This window comes from Haliotis asinina, chromosome 2 (genome assembly GCF_037392515.1).
Source record: "Haliotis asinina isolate JCU_RB_2024 chromosome 2, JCU_Hal_asi_v2, whole genome shotgun sequence".
Classification (NCBI taxonomy): domain Eukaryota; kingdom Metazoa; phylum Mollusca; class Gastropoda; order Lepetellida; family Haliotidae; genus Haliotis; species Haliotis asinina.
Window position 1 is genome coordinate 72713450 of NC_090281.1, and position 21589 is coordinate 72735038.

The 21589-nt window shown below is 38.2% G+C and overlaps 3 protein-coding genes and 1 pseudogene across 3 annotated transcripts; 1 reads left to right on the forward strand and 3 right to left on the reverse strand.

Moving 5' to 3' along the window:
* Window positions 1–1618: 1618 nt before the first annotated feature.
* Window positions 1619–2817, reverse strand: LOC137272008 (uncharacterized; annotated as a pseudogene).
* Window positions 2818–5641: 2824 nt separating this feature from the next.
* On the forward strand, window positions 5642–6487 carry LOC137272853 (uncharacterized). The gene is made up of 2 exons (XM_067805260.1): window positions 5642–5683; window positions 5945–6487. Exons 1-2 carry the CDS (start codon window positions 5678–5680, stop codon window positions 6485–6487), a joined length of 549 nt encoding a protein of 182 aa, XP_067661361.1. The 5' UTR covers window positions 5642–5677.
* Window positions 6488–8215: 1728 nt separating this feature from the next.
* On the reverse strand, window positions 8216–9360 carry LOC137272009 (uncharacterized). Its single transcript, XM_067804385.1, has 2 exons — window positions 9355–9360; window positions 8216–8761 (listed from the first exon to the last, which is right to left on the reverse strand). The coding sequence occupies exons 1-2, from the start codon at window positions 9358–9360 to the stop codon at window positions 8216–8218; spliced, it is 552 nt and encodes a 183-aa protein (XP_067660486.1).
* Window positions 9361–14805: 5445 nt separating this feature from the next.
* LOC137272011 (scale keratin-like) lies at window positions 14806–15849 on the reverse strand. The gene is made up of 2 exons (XM_067804386.1): window positions 15844–15849; window positions 14806–15348 (listed from the first exon to the last, which is right to left on the reverse strand). Exons 1-2 carry the CDS (start codon window positions 15847–15849, stop codon window positions 14818–14820), a joined length of 537 nt encoding a protein of 178 aa, XP_067660487.1. The 3' UTR covers window positions 14806–14817.
* Window positions 15850–21589: the final 5740 nt, after the last annotated feature.

A 21589-nucleotide genomic window follows, 5' to 3' on the forward strand; every position in this document is an offset into this window, starting at 1 on the left:
ATCCACATTCAAGCGACTGTGGTCAAGCTTGAGAAATAGATCTGGGTAGGAGTGAAGCTATGATATTGTTGCAATTACAGATGATAGAGACAGTGCGCCTGTCTCAATTATGGTCTTAAAAGCCTGCTGAATATTCAATACTATGCTGGATTAGTTTATGCTTTTCATACAAATTCTATAGCATCATCTTAAGATATTAGATATTAGAACTACTAAGCCACGGCTCACATCAGATAGTTATTCCTGACAACTAGCTATTAAAACAATGATGTAAACGACCACCAAATCAAAACATTAACAAAGTTATTATACATATTGCGCTGCAAATAAATATCATAGATTGCAGTTAGTTTTATGACGGTCTAAACATATTCGCGCCTGTTAATGATTTCATCTGGTTCTATTGTCAGATCTCAACTGACTTTCCAAGGTGAATACTGAAGTACATGAACGGCACTGCGATATCTGTCTATAATCTATAGGTTACATATAATAGAAGGTAAAGTAAAATTTGTTCTAAATCTAAGTGAGTATTACTTTGCGCGGAAGAGTGATCTTTCTTGAGAGATGGGATGAGACCTCGTTAAAAACGGACAAGAACATATGGACGACTGACTCTGTGTTGAACCTGAAAGGTATCATAGCAAAGTGTATGTCTGCACTGGAAAAGTAGAAAGTACGGATATACCACAGTGTATTTCCTTCAAACGAACTCTCAAAATAACTCTGTTTGTATTATGACGAACAACATGCTATTATGTGCTTTAAGAGTATCCAGAATATGTGAACTGAACGGCACTGGGATTTCTATTATATATTTTCTTCAACATTATAGTATTTCTTATCCAGCCCACACATGTAGCTGTTACGTAGCTCTCCATTGCTGGCCATAAGGTGAGACAGGCTCATATTTTACTGATTCATCACTTGCTGGACACTTCTGCAGTCGTTTGCCATCTCTAAAACGAAGCGCAATATGTGTCTACATACGCACTTGTGTAAAGTGTATGTGCTCACGTACGTGCATGTGTGTATGCATGCGTGAGTTCCGGAGTGTGGATATACACACCCCTTTATACAGGCATCATTGCACGACCCCGGTTATCACTGACATGTGCTTTTTAGACAACTAGTGATTCCAAACGTTATGTTGGAACCAACTTTGTCGACATCAGTGGCACTTTGATGCGTTCATGTATATATGCAGACATAAAGGATAAACTGGACAAATTAGTTCATGATATCAGGAGCCGGTGACAAGCGTAGTTGACATGAAATGTCATAAAGAGGTTTCTTGTGACAAGAGCTTACCATATGTACAAATAACTGATTGTGCCTTTTTAGTTCCATCACACCAAACCTCTACTGTTCTGTACTGTATGTGTGGCCTGGATTATTAGAGGGATAAAAAATGACTAACCAATAACAATAGATGGTCATCTTAGAAACTCGTGAATCAAACATTGTTCTTTGTGCTAAGTGTACTTGAACAGAACAAACACACCCACGAATCCGGTTGTTTGAAGGAACACAATGTAAGAATCTCTGAGGTTCAATTTATTTATTCATTGAGAGCAAACCAATAACATTTACACTAGAATGATACCAGCTCATATACCTAGTGGTGGCAATAGGGACATGTTTTGTTCAGAACTGAACCAGCAAGTCCATGACCAGCGAAAGGTCCACCATGTCAATAAGCACCGTTTCCGACGAAAGGTCCATGTCCAGCAAGGATGCCATCATGTCCGTAAAGGCCGTGTCCAGCAATGAAGGGACCGTGTTCGACGAAAGGTCCGTGTCCAACAAGACCAGCTCCATGACCAGCAACACCTTTACCGTAGCCGTTGTTGTTGTAGTTATAGGGGTTATAGTAAGCTTTTCCAGCACCAATGTTACCAACGCCTTTACCGTAGTCATAGCCCTTGTACCCATAGTTGTTGTTGTAGGGGTTGTAGCCTTAGCCTGTACCAACAACGCCAACGTTGCCAATACCTTTGCCGTATCCACTGTAGCCATAGTTGTTGTATGGGTTGTAGCCATATCCTTTACCAACAATACCATTGTTGAAGCCAACACCGAAATTTCCAACTCCTTTACCGAGGAGAGGTACCTGTGCCATGGCAGAGCTGACCATGACGGACAACACAGCGACGGCGAACTGGGAAAAAAAGAATAAGTTGAAACTAAGATAACTCTGTCATGAAAACGAAACATCTTATACATTCAGGTTCATTTGACATTCCCAATGTACACCAATCCCCACCAACAAAACACTTTAAACGAGACCATAAACCTATCTCCGATTTTCTCTATAGTAACGTTAGTTCGTTCAGAAAGGGGTAGACGTTAAACCCATTTCTAAACCCACGTGTACGTGTACACACAAGTGAGTGGGTTAAACACACAGCGCCACTATTTCAGCCACATCGTGACTGAGCTAGTTTGGAATTCATCACAAATACATGTAAATTATAAAACCCTGTCATCTAATGGTTTGGTACGGCAAAATTGACCTTGAAAGTTTGGGGATTTACGCACCCTCGCAGGAGAACAAATTATTTTACTGTTCTTTAACCCCCTTTGATGATACAGCCATTGACAATCTAAGCTCATTATATAAACTACCAATTATAAAACCTTATCTTTTTACAGAACATATATCAAAGTTCTTTTAGCCAATCTATCTCTTTTTAAAAAAACAATGATTAAATGACTTTCCCTCCTGCGTGGGTCTTACACGATTGTGCTACCAAACCCCAGAGTCGTGTTTTATCCTTTACTAAAAAAGATGTAGATCGTTTGTATTACCTTCATGGTGAGTAGACTTGACTAGACGATACGCCTGCGATTGGATGACTGATACTGTCAATATACGATTGCCTACATATATACTAACCTTCGGGGGTCACGTGGTCCCTCTCCGCGTGACCGTGTCATTAGACGGCAGAATGGAGAGTTACGTACACTATGCATTCATTTAGTCGGAATAACGTTCTTCTTCACCATATTAATCACCATATTAGTGTAATCAAAGTGTTAAATGTTAACTGCTCCAATGCAACTCTCTGTGTTCTATCACATTATCTCTTGGCCCACCACAGTTTGTTAACAATTTCTGATTTGTTTGTTTGGGCGACATTTGTTTGTTTAAGTTACTGTAACAGAAATGACACATCTTTATGGATAATCAACGTCTTGATCGTTTTTTACATTATCAATGGCGACGTTCCGGTTCTTATACCTACCGCATATGTTACAAGCACGCTATGTGAGAAAAGAAGGGGTGAAAACTTCTTTTCACATATAACGAATTTTGAAGACAAAGCTTTAAAACCCAAACCTTTCTATTTTCAAAGTTAAGTTGATTTTGCATCCGTTTGGTTCAGTATATGAATATTTAGATAAAGCAAAGTGAACCAAAGTCATTTCCGCTTGTGTTTTAATGCAGTTCTCTTACAGTAGTTTTTCATTAGACTGATAGCTTCAGGTAAAAATGAGGTTTGACCGTTTATGTACTTTTTCACATGCACGTCCTTTAATACATGCAAGCCATTCTCTCTCAAATCATGTTTCTCATAAACGTAACTTTGCTTCTGTTGTGAACTCATCAATTATTAGTATTACTGACTGAGATACAAGAAATGGGGTGGATGTTATCTTTATGCCAATCTTTGAAATCGTTGAACTTATAAATTGAATTAATTAGAGAAACACATTTATCCTCACATGAGGCTGATGAGGAGTAAGGAGTAAGGAGTAAGGACAGGCCTGTGTGAAAATTAATCGCAACATTTCATATTCTAAATTTTGTAATAAAAATTAAATGTGATAAATATTAATAGCTATTGAATGAACATTTTGCATGAAGATATCAGTGTCTTAATTCGTGCTTTAATTACTGTAACATTATTATAAATGATGAATAATATTCTGTGCAAGAAACTTGCTTGTGCTCATTCCCCTGGCTTTATTTCAATAAGAGTCAATTGACATGTGAATATGCCTCCATCCGACCACTGTGTGTATGTATTGTACATCTGATAACGTCACTCGCGCTGAAATGCCAGGAAGTGAAACCGTGATCGTAACATGGTGGATCATGGATGATTAAGAAAGGGAAAGGGGGAAACATTCCAGCTGAAAGCTAATTTATGGATAATTTACTGAAGGCCGTAAGGACCTGTACATATTTGAAACTGCCGGCCCAACACAATAGCAACCGGCGTTGGGCCTCCGGGCCGGAAGGTTATTTCAAACGTTAGTGTCAAGGCTGCTTTGAACTTACTTTCAGTTACTTAATGTGTAGTGTAGCCTTTAACTTTCTCCTTTACGTTCATTGATCTGTATTATATGAGTGAGTATTTATGGATGGTAGGACCAGTTAGATGCATCCGATGCTGATACAGGTGTATGGAGGCACGCTGGGTTATTGACTTTACCCAGGGCGCGTTGGGTAACGGGGGAATTAAATACTTCTCCAGATCACTCCGTTTCTGGGATATCATACATAAAATTTAAATAGATGCCTTGACTTCCGTCTCAGGGGTGATCACATTAAATAAAACCATAGTTTTGTGTGTGTTCGTTAAACGCTTAAATGTGTCTCCATGTAGAGTAATACTATTGCGCTTGTATGACACATAATCCCGACAGACAAGTCGAATGTTTTTTCGAATGCGATATTAAGCGGAACTACTGACACGTTTCTGTGTAAATTTCGAATTATACCTGGACCACGTTCACGTGCACATCATAAAAACGTAAAATACGCTGTAACTAAAGTCATAACATGTTATGAAATGGAATAATAATTTTCTAGATATGTCAAAAACGTCATGATTAACCTCACCATATTCATAGTTCAGTTTTGACATATTACATAAATTATGATTTTTTTTCATTTATGTCTTTTATAAATATGACGTTAAAGTGAACAACTGTTGAACTTGTGACAACTCAGTTGAACGAAAATGTTTCCGCTTTGGTTTAAATGTCGTAAAACCTGTATTTGCAAGACGAACGAACACATCATGTACCACCTGTTTTCCTTTGAACCAAATCTATAGAATGTTCTAACACTGAGGCAAATACCATTCATTCGCATTCACGTCCTTTGAGAGCTTTGGGTTGTTATAAATCTCTTCACAGTTTATCCATAAAAATAAGGTAAGACTTGCGTCCATTTCATGTCAGCGAATAGTCTTGTAAAAATAATTACGTCCTGCCTTAAAAAGATTGAAACAATGACAAAGACGCTTAACAATGAGTGTTTGTTGCAGCCTTTGTAGTTTCTCTACGTCAAAGTTTACTTATTGTGGCTGACCAAATGATAATCCGAGAGATTAATATGGGTTGAATCTGTTAGTACTTTAAACATTAATTACAATAAGATGAATATTTTATCTAGTTAGTACAATAACGACATTCCACATTTCACAAGTCAAATCTTCGCTTTGCATACGTTGAACAAATCATTATCATGCCGACTTATTGGATGAATGATGATGTTCGTAACTCTTCATGCAGTTGTCACATGATTCGGTCACGTGTGCATATATAACGGCAGGGCGAAGGACCACGTGACACCTGGTGATAAGTATATATTGAGATCCCCTTGTGGTGATAGTATCAGTCATCTCATCACTGGTGTGTCATCTAGTCAAATCTTACCATCATGAAGGTAATATAAACGGCCATTTATTTCTATCACATTTAAGGCGTTTTGGGGTTGAATTTGATGTTTCGTTAGTGAGAAGAGCTTCTAGACCTAGACATTATGAGAGATGTACAATCAGACTTCACGTTCTGCGGCATATCCTTGTCAAGCCATTGTTTACATTTTCCGTCCATCAATCTATGTTATTCGCAACATTATATGATTCAAAAGTGTTTCGCAGTTTCATATTTGAGTTATGTTAGCTTGAACCTATTCTGTTTTCAGTTCGTCATCGCTGTGTTGTCCGTCATGGTCAGCTCTGCCATGGCCCAAGTGAATCTCCTCGGTAAAGGAGTTGGAAATATCGGTGTTGGCTTCAACAATGGACTTATTGCTGGTAAAGGCTACGGCTACAACCCATACAATAACTATGGCTATGGCGGACACGTTAACGGTAAAGATGTTGGCAACGTTGGCGTTGTTGGTACAGGCTATGGCTACAACCCCTACAACAACAACTATGGGTACAAAGGCTATGACTACGGTAAAGGCGTTGGTAACGTTGGTGCAGGAAAGGCTTACGGTAACGATTACAGCCCCTACAACTACAACAACGTTTACGGTAAAGGGGTTGGCACATTCGTAGCTGGACACAGAACTGGTCTTCTTGGACACGGACCTTTCGTTGGACACGGTCCCTTCATTGCTGGACATGGACCCGCCGGAGTTGTCGCCGAACATGGTGTCTATGGACATGGTGGCCCCTTCGTTGCTCGTGGAGTTGCCGGTTTATTCGTCAACAAAGCCAGTCCTTACTACTATCACTAGAGACATATGCTTGAATGCCTCATATTTGAATGTTTTATAGTGTAATGATTTTCTCATTAATTAAATAAAGTGGACAACCTGAACACATTGTATATTGTATTCACTGAAACAACCGTATTCCATATCAACTATATTGTGTGCGAATTGGACTTGAGAGGACATTCAGACTGAAGCTGAAGCTGAAGGAAAATCAATGTTTTGCTAAATTTCGACACGTTTTAGTAGCTTATCATCTACGATTAAAACGAAGATCGCATATTTTCCCCTGATAATCTTGATGTATCTGCTGTCCTTTCACAGCAATACATAGTTACTTCTTTACTGACACGCATGTATATAAATATATAGTCATGAGAACCACTGATTCAGTATTTGCAAGAACATATGTGAAACTGCTATCATTCAGTTCTAGCCCACCCACACACATTTGATATAGTATTCCCATATCCAAATCAAGTAATGTCATGCAGTGATTATGAAACCACATACATGCATGCATGCATCCATCCATACACACACACACACACACACACACACACACGTATGCATGCATACATACATACATACATACATACATACATACATACATACATACATACATACATACATACATACATACATACATACATACATACATACATACATACATACATACATACATACATACATACATACATACATATGACAACTGCTCCCTGTAACTTACATGTTAAATATTGTAAACACTGACCATATTAATGTCTTAGGTTTTTATAAAAAGTATTAACTTAACGACGTTTAGGATAACGAGATTTCATTATGTATTCAGAAGATTGAACCCCAGTCCCCGCAAAGGTGATTTACCTTTTAGTGGCTACCGATCTCACTCACTCCAAATACTGACAGTAAATATTGGTGGACTGGGATTTATAATAATGACTCAGATTTAAAGGATACTCTATGATATGTATGGAACAAAACTGGTTCCGTTTTTGATACGCATGCTATACTGGGATACACTTTCCCAGCTAAGGAAAGACTGTAGCATTTGGAGGTTCCATCCGATTCAAGCACCTAACCACCACCACACAAAGTCAGTGGTTTATTCCATTCAAGCTTTCACAAAATGGAAGTTTGGCAACCGATAGTCTAGATAGTCTAGTATTGGGTACCTTATATCACCCCTCTGACATACGCTGACACGACCCCAAGGGTCCATGGATGCGCAATGCTGTTTAGAAAGTGGTCAAATATAGAATATGTTCATACATTTCTCACTTCCATTCTTTTGGAGTAAGCTAAGTGAGTAAGCTGCTGACCTAGTGTGCAGGCGATTAAGTAAGTGGCCGATTTTGATGGGACCACGTGACGTATGGGCAGGATGTTTCACATATGTACTGAATCAGTGATTCGCTATACTGCATATGACTTACAAGCGTGTGCATGTACAAAAGGAAATATGCCTTGGTCTGAAGGGCAACAGATTCATGAAATTTATTTGTCATCTTCGTGCTAATTTAAAATGATTACCCACTACAAATTATTGATTTTCCTTCACCTTCAGCCTGCAAGTTTCAAATTACAAAATGAGTAAATCCACGATCAATATGGACGATGTAGTTGACGGTTGTTTGAATGAACACAGCACAATTCACAATTTGTTAGGTTCATTTTATCCATTTTATTGATGTAAAAAAAACAAATTAATACAGTACAAAATACTCGCAAAGAATGCATGTACGCACATATCTAATGGTAGTAATATGGACTGGCTTTGTTGACGAATGCACCAGCAACTCCATGACCAACAAAGGGCCCACCATGTCCGTAAACACCGTGTCCGGCAACTCCGGCAGGTCCGTGTCCGGCAAAGATACCATCATGACCGTAAACACCGTGTCCAGCAACGAAGGGACCGTGTCCAAAGAAAGGTCCGTGTCCTACAAGACCAGATCCGTGACCGGCAACACCTTTACTGTAGCCATTGTTGTTGTAGTTGTAGGGGTTGTAGTCGTTACCGTAAACCTTGACTTGTCCGTAGCCATAACTGTTGTGACCATAGTTGTAGGGGTTGTAGCCATACCCTTTACCAGCAATGCCAACGTTGCCAACACCTTTACCGTTACCGTATCCGTATCCGTCGTGGCCATGGGTATTGTATGGTTTGTAGCCATAACCTTTACCAGTGATATGTCCACTGTTGAATCCAACACCAAAATTACCAACCCCTTTATCAAGGAGAGGCAGCTGGGCCATGGCAGAGCAGAGCATCACAGACAACACAGCAGCGACGAACTGAAATAAAAAATACGTTGAAACAGAAAATGTATTGACAGTGTTTGTAAGTGGTTTTCAACTGTAATGCTTTTTGCCTGATATTCGAATCAAACCATTAGGCAGATAGCCTTGAATGCAGTTCCGTTTTGGTCATTTTAAAGGATTCAAACTAGCACATCTTAACCCACAATAAACATGAAAATGTAATGTGCCTCTGTGAATTAGTTCTTAGCAAAAATCGTTGCTGTGAGAATTAAATACAATACACCATATTAACTGCGTAAACTGAGAAACGAACATAGACCATGTAATTAAATAACGTACAAAATCGCCTCAAAATCGTCAGCATTTTACGGCTATAATCGTTTCTACTTTCTCGTTTATTTATACACATGTCGCAGATAACGCACAGAACTATTCCGCCTTTCCTTCTCATTGCAAACTGATACAAATGATATGTTTCAGTTTATAACCCAAAGGTCGCTATCTCACATGAAATCCACAATGTTGGACTTAACGTATGATTGTACATGAATCTCACAATCTAATCCAAGCTCTGACAATGTTTTTCCACGTTACATGAGAAGACACATGCAGATCGTTTACATTACCTTCATGATGACCAGACTTGACTAGACGATACACCAGTGAGGAGATGACTGATACCAAGACTATAAGGTGGCATCCATATATACTTATCTTTAGGGGTCACGTGGTCATTCTCCATGCCGTTTTACCCCTGTATGTATACCGCGTGACCGCTCCATGTGATAATCGCTTGAATAATTACTTACTGTTATGAATACGATGAGCAAATTGTGGGATTATCCAATTGTCATTTTTCTCCAAAGTAGAACAAAACACACAACAGCAACCCTGTTGAGTATTGTAGCCATTGTTGTTAATGTAAAAATATTTCAACAATGTGTATTCAGATTTAAGCTTGTTGGGTAATACTGTGTTGGAGGAGACGTTTACAACTAACAACATATCGGCAAAGGGCAATAACGTGAACGGACAGGCGAAGATCTGTCAAGAAGATTAATCAGATCAGGGAAAAGAAAGTGACACATACACACACCAAGCAGAGTCAAATATAAATGAAAATCAATGATACATACTTTGCCAGCATGAAATTACGATTTTGCGTGCGGTCTCGGCTTTTGTTGTTGATGTATCTATGGTTAATGGACTTTTGTGAATGCAAATGTAGGACAATGTTTTCAAATTGCAACCCAGGAGAAGACATATACTTTTTTCTGATTTTACACCCGCTTTCACTTGTTAAATACGTGTTCAAGTTAATGTCGTTACATATTGTGCCTCGGTGTAAGATTCTGATACAAAAGTGTTATACACGGTTACAAAATTCCTCGATGCTGGTATTAGTTATACACTGAAATATGGATAAAGAGGTGACAAAAATAGATAAAGCACGTGAGCACAAAGGATACCCGGTCTTCACTATCCACAAAAACAAATTCCGTTTGGTGTAAATGGTTAAAATAGCAATGAACATTTTGTGAATGGATTACTGAAAGCCAGTGATTATACCTCACGGCAATGTTGATTATGTTCCGCTCTACAAGTACCACCCTCCATTCACACAAATGCCAAGCACAAAATGTATAAAAGAAATGTTAATTATTATCTCTTTCACCAGAGGAAGTGTTACAAAATTGTCAGGGTTTCGTGCGTGTTCTAACAGAGACCAAATTTTACTTTGAATATAGATTCAATAGACGTTATGAAATTATCCGCACCTGCTCAAGCAGCGTTAGAGCTTTGAATGTGTTGAATACATTATATATTTTACTTCAAGCAAATACAAGCATTTAGTATATAATGCATGCCAGTGTGTACACTACTAAATTAGTACATGATACATGTATATGTGCTATATGTGGTTATGCTACATACACCCTACGTAAGTGTTATTGATGTACTCATTTGTTTCGACAAAGTTGATTTTGGTTAAAAAAAAGAGCTTTTAACCTTTGAAACTATTTTGTATGTTTAATAAATGTAGGATATAACGAATGTGAAGATAAAGCATTAGGTAACCTAAGTGATTTTCCACAGTGTTTGTGAAGTAACACAATTTCGGTGCAGCAGTTAACTCATAAAACGCCACTAACGCTTCATAGATTTATGCATGTTTTTTTTTTTGTAGAGAAGTTTGGGGACTAGCATAAGTAACTCATACAATTAAGTAATTTGCATCCCTAAGACGGGAGGGAATGAGGTGTACAAAATATTTATGACAAACGTATTCCCCGTTAAAATACGATTTACCCCTACAAAGTAAATGAAGTGATACTGTACTTGAACACCAACTAAAGTAGATACACATAGAAAGACTAAATTTCATATATTTATGTATTATTTCAGGTATGATTAGAATCGTAACTGCATTCAAACATTGTTAATAATTTATTGTAATTTCTTTTATTATCATTGAGACCTTAATGCACAGGAGGTTAATGCAACTTCGTGTCGCAGCCCAAACTGCAGCGTCGTGAATTAAAAGAAACAAAAAAAGAAATAAACAAGTCATAATGATTGTATGAATGAGGTACATAAAATTAATATTTTCAATAATGAATAGGATTGTAAGTGCGTTCGAATGTTGTTCGATTGTTGAAAATGATATGGATTTGACAAATATCTCATCAAAATATTTTAAGGCATTGAAAACGCAAACGGCCAAACTGTTAGTATTAATTGCACAAGACAATCAACCCAGATCTATGTGGAGTTTTTTCACAACAACCCACAACAAAATGCATCTGGTCATAAAGTAATGTGGCAAATATGTGTGCAACATGTTGTTCAAAACTATTACGAAATAAAGCTGTTGTAAATATAAACACAAATCCCAAACTTACACATCTGCCTTATTTATTTATTTATTTATTTATTTATTTGTCAAAGCAAACCGTGTGGAAAAGTGATTAAGTTTGTTGGATTTATGCTGTTGATGTTGCGCCTTTGAAAACAGTAACAAATGCATTAAAAGTAATATCAAAGTATATTTTCCAAATATGTTTCCTTTCATTCTGCGTCCAATACATTTCATGATGACACTAGCAAATGCAGCATGAGTGCAATGGACATAAAAACGCAGAGTGATTTGCATGAACACACTTTCTTCATACATATTCAACCTTAATTTTATTCAAGTTTACGTCCCACGACCTACAAACGTTGGCATATTACCCGACATTATTGCAATGAGCACATTATATAATTATAGAAACTGACGAAATAGTCAGTTTATGTATCACTTGCAATAGGAACCATTTGATAAATTCCTTTGAGATAGTAATTAAAATTCAAACGTACTGCCTCAAATCCAAGTTTGTGAAATATTTACAATCTAAGGTTATGAGAAGAAGGAAGAATTAGAGGTTCAGGGGTATGGAGTCTTGCTGAGATGTTGACTTTAACAAGCTCTTTAGTTTTTGACAGTGCTAAAAGCGTGTTGGGCAATGTGTAATTAAACACCCCTCTCGTTCCTTCCGTTGCTGGGATATCGGAAAGTAATATGCAAATGTACGCTTTGAGGTCGCCTGAATGGTGCTTATAAAAATAAAACCCTGGCTACATAGCTTCGATGTATACTCGTAAATTCAGTGCATTCAGTGATTATTTCCAATTCAGGCCTCCATAAAACTGATGGTAGGCTATAAATCTTTATTACTTTCACGTTGTGAGACTCTTAGAAACGTGTTGCGTAAGTGATCACTGTGACGTTATTCTGTAAATGCGTGACACGCCCAGAAACCTTCGTTTCATCCTTACAGATCTAGGTTATTAGAGTCACCCTCATGTGAACCTTTGCGCATGTTTTATTTCCTATTTACAAGCATTTCTTTGCACTTGCACGTGTCACTGCAAAATCGTTTCCACTACTATCTCGTTTTTGCCGTCTTTTTTTTTTAATTTTTGATTTCATTCAAACCCAAATCATCTAAAATCAAGTCTTGTACCTGGTACTGATGACTATAAATGGCACCAGGGTATCTATTAGTCGTAGTGTGAATTACCACTGTTCCATTCCAACTACGATTTAGATATTATTCACTCAGTCGGTCACTTGAATTTTGGAAAGTGAATAGCCAACGCGGTTTGCATTGTAAGTTTCCCGAACATGATGTAAATTGTGCTGGCATTTATATCATATAATATTGTACTTGACGATGTTCTTTATTATTTGGAGGTACTTCTGGCCCAACATGTACATGTGACTGTTATCTAATACTCTATTGCTTATTGCAATATGAACTAACCTCCAACGTTAATAATCAGTAGCCAGACAGTGGTACAGTGTCTGTGTAGATTTTTTTTCTACGATTTTTTTCTACGATTAAAAGCATTTCCTTAACCGCAGGAATACTCACTCTTGACTATTCTCAGAATCCAGGATCAAGAACAGAATAAATGTAGGCGAGAAGCCTGTGTGAATTATCCACTGAAAATCAGTTAAGATAACATCTTCCATTCACATGGCAGTTAAATAGTGCAGACGAATAGATCGTAACTTCTATATTCTATATTCACTACCAAGAGAAAAGGGAATTACCCATTATACGCAACAGAGGAATCAGCCTCAGCATCAGCCTTCAGACGTACCAAGTGAAAGCTTTAGCTACAACCCTACCAGACTGCCCACGATAACAAACACAGTGACATCTACCTTTCCGTTTCGTGTTTTACAAGAGAAATATTCCTATGCTGTTTTTTAATCTCTAAATCGGACAGAAATTAAAAAAAAACGTGCATGTATTTTTCCTGAAGAAAGAGTTTTCCGATATGTTATTGTAGAGTAACTCAGTTGTGACACAATATTTCTAACAAACTCGCCATAGCTGTCTTCTTGAGGCTTTTATGCACGCATCTCGTTTACAGACTGAAGATATTTGCGCCGTACAGAAAGGAAGGAGACAATGAATGAGGTGGTATTCACAATCGCACGCAAATGTGTCACTTCAAGAGGTTAATGATATAAGACTTTACCCGAACAGTTCTTAGTGTGTTCTCTCTCTGTTCTCACGACCAGATTACTTTGAAATGATCACACAATCTTTACCTTGTCCCTGTTGAGTTTTTCGATCTAAACGGTATGTATACACGTTCTATGAATGGAATGACCTAACAGATGGATCCGATGCAGATTCCGCTGGATGGAGTCTGTTGACTCTTCAAGGCTAATGCCATGATGGGCAATGGACACGTTAAACACTTATCTCGTTCAGTCAGTCATTTCAATATATTCTCGATTTAATGTCTGTCGTCATGAACGTGTATTCCCTCATAATATGGACTAGTTTGGCAGGTATGAGTGGATACGTTATTGAAGATATTTGTTTTTAAGCAACACATGTACAACGGCATTGGACACGAGGAAAGGCACCCGCCCAATGTATCTTTGTTGGACTCCACATATTCATGTCGAGAAAAGCGAACGCTTTAAGCGTAAGACGAGATCAGCACACTTCGATATAATAACTACTTTGAAACCGTACGAAATGTGTATGTATGATAACATGATACAATCATCAACTATCAGTTTGTATCTGACAATTGAGATTGCGTGCGAGTGCGTGCACATTTACCTGCTGAGGCTTGTGGGATGATTAATATGTGAGTTTTCATATATGTACTTGTCAACGTGGAACCGGTTACTTTAGCAAATACCTTTTCTACTTCATCAAATTAGTCTGTTACTATTTTCAATACAAGATTGTATTAATATATATGGGTGTTTAGGTTAAGTAGTGAATATGTTATGAACTGCAACGGATACATTAGCAGAAAAGGTATGATCTTCGTGAACTCAAAAACTCTTAATTTAGTTAAATTTTGTAACAGTTTTTTTTTTACCTTCAGTCTGAATGGTCCATTGAAACCAACGCAACACACGCGAAGTCCGGATCAAAATGGACACGGCATTGTGGAATATGGATGTTGGAATGAAGACAATACGCATGCATGTTTAGGTACAGTTTATTCATTTTATTGTTGTAAAGAATAAATTGGTACAGTATGAAAATACATTTAAACATATATCTCTAATGGTAGTAATAGGGACTGGCTTTGTTGATGAAAGAACCAGCAACTCCATGACCAACGAAGGGTCCACTATGTCCATAAACACCGTGTCCGGCCACGCTGTGTCCAACGACAGGTCTATGTCCAACAACGTGTCCGACGAAGGGTCCGTGTCCTACCAGACCAGGTACGTGCCCAGCAACGCCTTTATCATACCCATTGTTGTTGTAGCTGTAGGGGCTGTAGTCGCTACCGTAAGTTTTTCCAGCACCAACGTTGCCGAAGCCTTTACCGTAGCCATAGCCATTGTACCCATATTTGTTGTTGTAGGGGTTGTAGCCATAGCCTGTACCAACAATACCAACGTTGCCAAGACCTTTACCGTTACCGTATCCGCTATAGTCATAGTTATTGTATGGGGTGTAGTCATAACCTTTACCAGCAATGAGACCATTGTTGAAGCCAACGCCGAAATTTCCAACTCCTTTACCAAGGAGAGGCAGCTGGGCCATGGCAGAGCAGGCCATGACGGACAACACAGCGACGACGAACTGAAACCAGAATAAGTTGAAATTATAATAACTCAGTTAAGAAAATGCAGAAACATTCTTGGTATGATGTGTCCTATAGTAATTATCTTAATTGATGTTGGAATCAAACCATGACAGACAAGTAGCTTTGAATACAGTTCGTGTGTTATTATTTTGAAATATCCGAAACTGGTTCACGTTAATCTGCACTTAACAAACATGTAATGTGCTTCAGTGAATAACTTGTTAGCAATCATAGTATCATAATCATAGTATGTGAGAATTAATTACGAAAAATGACAAATAGTTCTATAAGCTTGTGTGAGGAAAGAGTCATAAACTCCTCATCACCATGTGTCAGTCTACATGACTACTATCACTTCTAGGTTCTCGTGTATCTAAATTCTTATCGCAGATAAAACGCAATAATTTACGGCTTTTCATTTTCAGAATCATCAAATTCCACCAAGAAACTCTTTCCACATAAAATAAAGAAACCATGCAGAGTTGTATTACCTTCATGATGGTAAGACTTGACTAGATGAAACACCAGCAATGAGATGACTGATACTGTCACTTTCAGGTGGCCTCCATATATACTTATGTTCAGGGGTCACGTGGGTACTAGCGCCGTTATATCATTACATGTGTACCACGCGACCGTATCAGTGACGACCGCTTGAATATTCAGTCAGAATTGACCAAACAATGACTTGAAGAAGCAAAACGCATATTTCACCACTGAAATAGGAAACAACGTCACTGATTTGACAGTTTCTGTATAAGGATGTATTAATCTCTCAGACTATTAGACACTTAGTCAGTCACAGAAATTTAACACTCTCCTTTATTTCTAAAAGAGGACAAAACTACTGTATTTATAGAACAGGACAAGACACATTTAGTTATATCTCTGTTTAGCCTACTTTGTCGCTCATTAATCGTTAATGCATTTAGTCAAATCATTTCGTCTCCATCGAACTCGGATTTGAATCAATGCATGATTCTTGAGACAGCTTAAAAACTAATATTGATAACGAATACAATAAAGCTATTTCTTCAGTGAGAAAAGAGATACAGGAATTGAGGTGGATGTAATCCTTAAATATAGTTTATCCACACGGGAAGCTAATGAAGCTTTGCAGTTGGCCTCACTATCGTACCCGTATTGCAACATTGTGAAATCGACAAATAAGAAATAAACATGGAATGGACACGGTAATTTCACTATTGTTACCATATTGTCAGATTGAGACTTTAGTAAATACGTGAATATGCCCCCCCCCCTCCCCCACCCCCATTGACATCAGCGTGCATGTAGTGTACACTTGATCGACATCTCATGTACGTATGATGAAAATGTTTAATGAACACTATCCTTCTCATTCCATTATCCCCTTGGCAAGCTTCTCCCAACGTTTTTCAACCTGAATCTGAGAAGCTTTAACCTATCCAGTTCTTGTGTATTTTGTTTCAGTGATTTATGCACTGACGAGGAAAACAACACTTCTGACATAATGTTTTTTTCATGTTTTAATTGTTTTGGTTTTTTTGTATACAGACATGTGCTATCTGCTTTGGTTTACTAAATTTACAACGTACAGACGTCAGTTACTTTCACAACCCGATTCACTATCGCTGTCATACTGTACCATCTGTAGCTTCTTTTTTTAATGAGAGCTAGGACATTGCTAACGATTTCTCGACACTGAGATGTCAAACGGCAACATTGTCTCGGCTGTTAAATCATGTTGACAATCAACTGAAAAAGGTGCACCCCCTCACAGTAAGAGACTCAAGCAGTTGTGACACGGTCATACAATGCATTAGTATTCACTTGATCAGGTCAAGTTGAACGAGTTGTCATGCACTATATTGTGTGCATTATTTAATTACCGAAACAGACAGTTTATGCATGACTTAAGAAATAATGTTGCATTTGAGTATACAATTACGCATTTAATCGTAACAGTGAGTTTTCTCAAGTCTGCTTTAACGTTAGTGCAATAATTTATAATGTAAGGTTTGGCTTCCAGTGTCGAGACCATTGACCCATGCAACTTGAGTAAGAATCCTTTAATGAATTGATTCCGGTGAATGGAGTCATGCAGCGTTATATACTTTGCCAAGGGCATGATGGGCAATGGGAATACTAAACACTACACCCGTTCCTTCTGTTGCTGGGATATCGGACTATTAAGTTCAAATATACTCTTTGAATTATTCTTAGTGGTGATCACATGGAATGGAATCCTGATTACAAATCGTCGATGCATACTCGTAAATAATTTACAGTCAGAGATTATTTTCAATTTGACCTTCTATAAAACGGATAGTATACCATAAATATGTATTACTTTCACGTTGTGCGACTAGCAGAAACCTTTTGCTCAAGTGATTACTGTGACGTAATGTCAGTGTTTAATGGCGCCCATAGACAATTCACTCTAGCCCTAGAAATCTAAATGAAGAACGCCACCTGTAGTAACCATGTGCGTGTTATTTCTGTTTGCCAGCATTTCTTTGAACATACTTGTGTGCCTGCCATAATTATCAATGGATCCTGCTTTACATTCTTATATTTCTGGCTTTCCAAATAATCGGAAATTCTGACTCTAAGCCCGCACTAAAGAATATGAATGGCACGGGTCCCAACTCATTTTTGTCAGGTTGACACTGATTGTGGGCCATAGTGGGAATTACCACTGATAAAATTTCCATTTCCTTCACAGGAGTAGAACTTTAGCATTCTTCATTCGGTCATTTACCTCAGTTTGAGACAAGTGAATATACGACGAGGTTCACATAGTGACTATGAACATGACGTGAATAGTGGTAGACCCTCTGTTATTGAGGATATTATTAACAGAATGTCTGGATATTACAGCAACGAAGACTTACAAAGGCCAATTCTCTACTTAGTTATATAACACATAACTGCATCTGCAAAAATATGCATTAATACTTGTCTGTCTGCGTGTGTCGCTTGCCTTTTATATAGACTGTTACAACATGTAAAGTGTTTAAGCTTGAATTATGTAATCTCTGACAACAAGTGATTGTAATAACAAATAAATATAGAAGAGTAAAGTTGGTAAATGTTAAGTCTTAATGTTATGATACACACGGAGGTGAAATATGTCTGTGTGGAATGATAGTGGACGTGAAGAACCGGTTTCTGACATGGATCATCTCATGTACATATCACACACGATCCGAATCCAAGATTGTACGTAAGCTTCTTGCAATCCTGAGAGAGGCACGTGGTAAATATGCGACAGCAAGTCATGTTAGATTTGCATCGGACATAATCTGGAGTCAAACTTTATCACTATGCCTTCCATTAAACCATTTGAATGCTTTACTAGGACGTGTGAATGATGTTATCATGATCAACGTTTGACGAAGACTCGTGCGACGCAAATCGTGTTTGACTGTGCATGTTTGATGATACCAGGGCCCAGTTCCTCAAAGCGATCGTAGCACTACGGCAGTCGTAGGTCTGTGTTAGAGTATGGGAGTTACGGCAGTCGTAGGTCTATGTTAAAGTATGGGAGTTACGATCACTTTAGCGCTACGATCGCGTTGAGGAAAGGGGTCGTGAAATTCTTTTAAATGCATCACAATGTGTATCACAGTTTGTTTAAGTTTAAACCAATTAGTACTGTGAAACAAAGGAGGTCTTTGTCATTGTAAAGCTCAGTTGCTGCGTCAGTGTGGAGACGTGTTGATTACAGTTTCTTACAAACAAACATGACGAGACGAGTATTCAAGAGCATGCATGTGCGGTTATTTGACATCACTTTCGTGATAAAGTATTTCTGTTAGTGTTAATATGATGTTTAACATAATAATTATCTTCATAAACTCCTTTTGACGTATGATAGAATTACGTACTGGATATATTTCCAAACCCGTTTAAGATTAACATATATTAAGCATTTTGTAATGGTTTGTTTTACGTCTGATATCTGATCCTTTAATGCTTAATGCTAAAGTCCAAAATGCGTTCATGAATTATTATGTTTAATTGGAAGTATAAAACCCTGGAATCACTCAATTCAACACATTTGGCTGTTATAGCCATTTATAAAAGATCTAAATACTTTGTACTTACGGTATATTTAAAAACTGATTTGTACTAGACAGAAAATGTTGAGATAGTGAGTGTAAGTACACTGTAGAGTGAGTGAGTGAATTACTGAGTGAGTTGGGTTTTACGCCAGTCTAAGCCCTTATATCAGTAATGGGCTTTAAACATTTATGGTGTAGATCTCGAGTCTTTGAGGTGACGAACACAATAACTATTTACCCATTGCTTTGTCCAGAGTGTAACGAGAACATAAACACGTGTTAAGGCCACACTGAGTAAGATTCAAAAAGGCATCGCACAGTATTTTGCAGTTTTCCAACCGCAGTTGCCCATGTTGAATATCGAAACAGGGCCTTTGGCGTGACGATAAAATAATAAGCTATTCCTCTACATCCCGAAAGGTAAAAGAGAAGAAACAGGCCATATGACATGAAAGATTGTTTATTTTATTTTACATACTTTAAACCATGACACTCATGAAACACATGACTATATTTGTTGGTTTAGTGATGACCAAAGAAGGACCCGCGTCCTCCAAGGAGCCCACGGTTTCCAGGCAGACCAGCGAAACCATGTCCACCAAGAAGACTACGTCCCCCAAAGCCTCCAAAAGATCCAGCTACCCCATGCCCGCCGATAACTAGACCAGCCCCTCCGAAGATATTTCCTCCGACAAAGGGTCCAGCATGTCCAAATCCAAGTCCGCCGATGAAGGAGCCAGACCTTCCAAAACCTTGTCCTCCTACGAAGGGACCCAAATGACCGGCACCGTGTCCAAAAACACGTCCACCGACAAAGGGACCAGCATTTCCAAATCCATGTCCGCCGACGAAGGAATCACCAAGGCCAAAGCCTTTACCAAAGCCATGACCAGCGAAGCCATGACCATAGCCATAGTGACCAGAGGCGAGGCCTTTTCCAAAACCGAAACCGTTACCTTGGAAACCGCCGCCAAGGAGACCATGCCCATTCAGAGGAAAACCAGCATGAGCATATGCGCAAAGGGCAGCGAGGAAAACGGCAATAATCTGAATCAAAATAGAAAATAACTTACTGGTGAAGATAATGAGGGTACAGTTTCATGATTAGACACTGCAGCGATTTGAAGATGAAGTGTATGTTGACTTATCAGTATACAATAGCATGGTATCATCGAAACACCTTAAGCGTTTTCACAATATACCAAAGAGACGAGCGAGGATACAGCGTTGCTTACTGATACGTGCATCACGAACATTCTGACTAAAGGAAATCTCACCTGCATGGTGGAATGTTGAGACGATGGGCGCTGTTATGAAGTCCGAATCTCGAGATGGTGTGATTATCAGCTGTAGAAAATGATTCTTATATACCCAGCTAATGTACTGTAAAGAATTAGTCGCCAATCCCATTCTTTTGTTATGATAATATATATAATGAATGATAGTGGTCGTGACCTCTCAGTGTTGAAAGAACCCTGTAGTTTTAGAACCCAAGACGAAGTTTCATAAGCAAACCTGATTAATATTTCATCAGGGATGCTATGGTGGTTGGAAAGTGCAGTATTTCGGATGAATAGGCACCGGTCAACACCAGCGTTAGATTCAAGAAGGATCGGACTTCCATATCTAAAACTAATGGAAACGAATCTGTGGACATGTCACGGACGAACTGTACTTCTAAGCATTGCGTGGAAAGTCGTGTACAAGGAGCTTTATATTGTTTGTTGTTTACTACACTCAACAAATTCTAGCTATTTGACATGGTCTTGTAATAACTGAATCTAAAAACCCAGTAGTTGATATTGTGAACACCTCGGCTTTCCTTTAATGTACAATGATGTGCAATCTACCTGGCCAACGAGACAGAACTCGTGCAATCATTGGATAGATCTCGTCAGACTCTGTGACACAGTTGTATCACTCAGATATTGTGCGAATAGAAGCTTATACTTGCTTCACGAAACAAAAGCAAATTTTCGTACAATAACATGCTTGTATGTTGTGTTGAAATATAGGGTAAGACGAATGCTCACTTACAATTATAGTAAATGTATTTTTATTTCCATAGAATGCTAATATTGTTGTCTTCGTCAGTCATTTATGTGTCAAGGCACCATTGTTACTGTTTAACGTTAATCTATGCTATTAATCTAACCAAAGAATTCAGTAATCATGGTATTGGGTGACT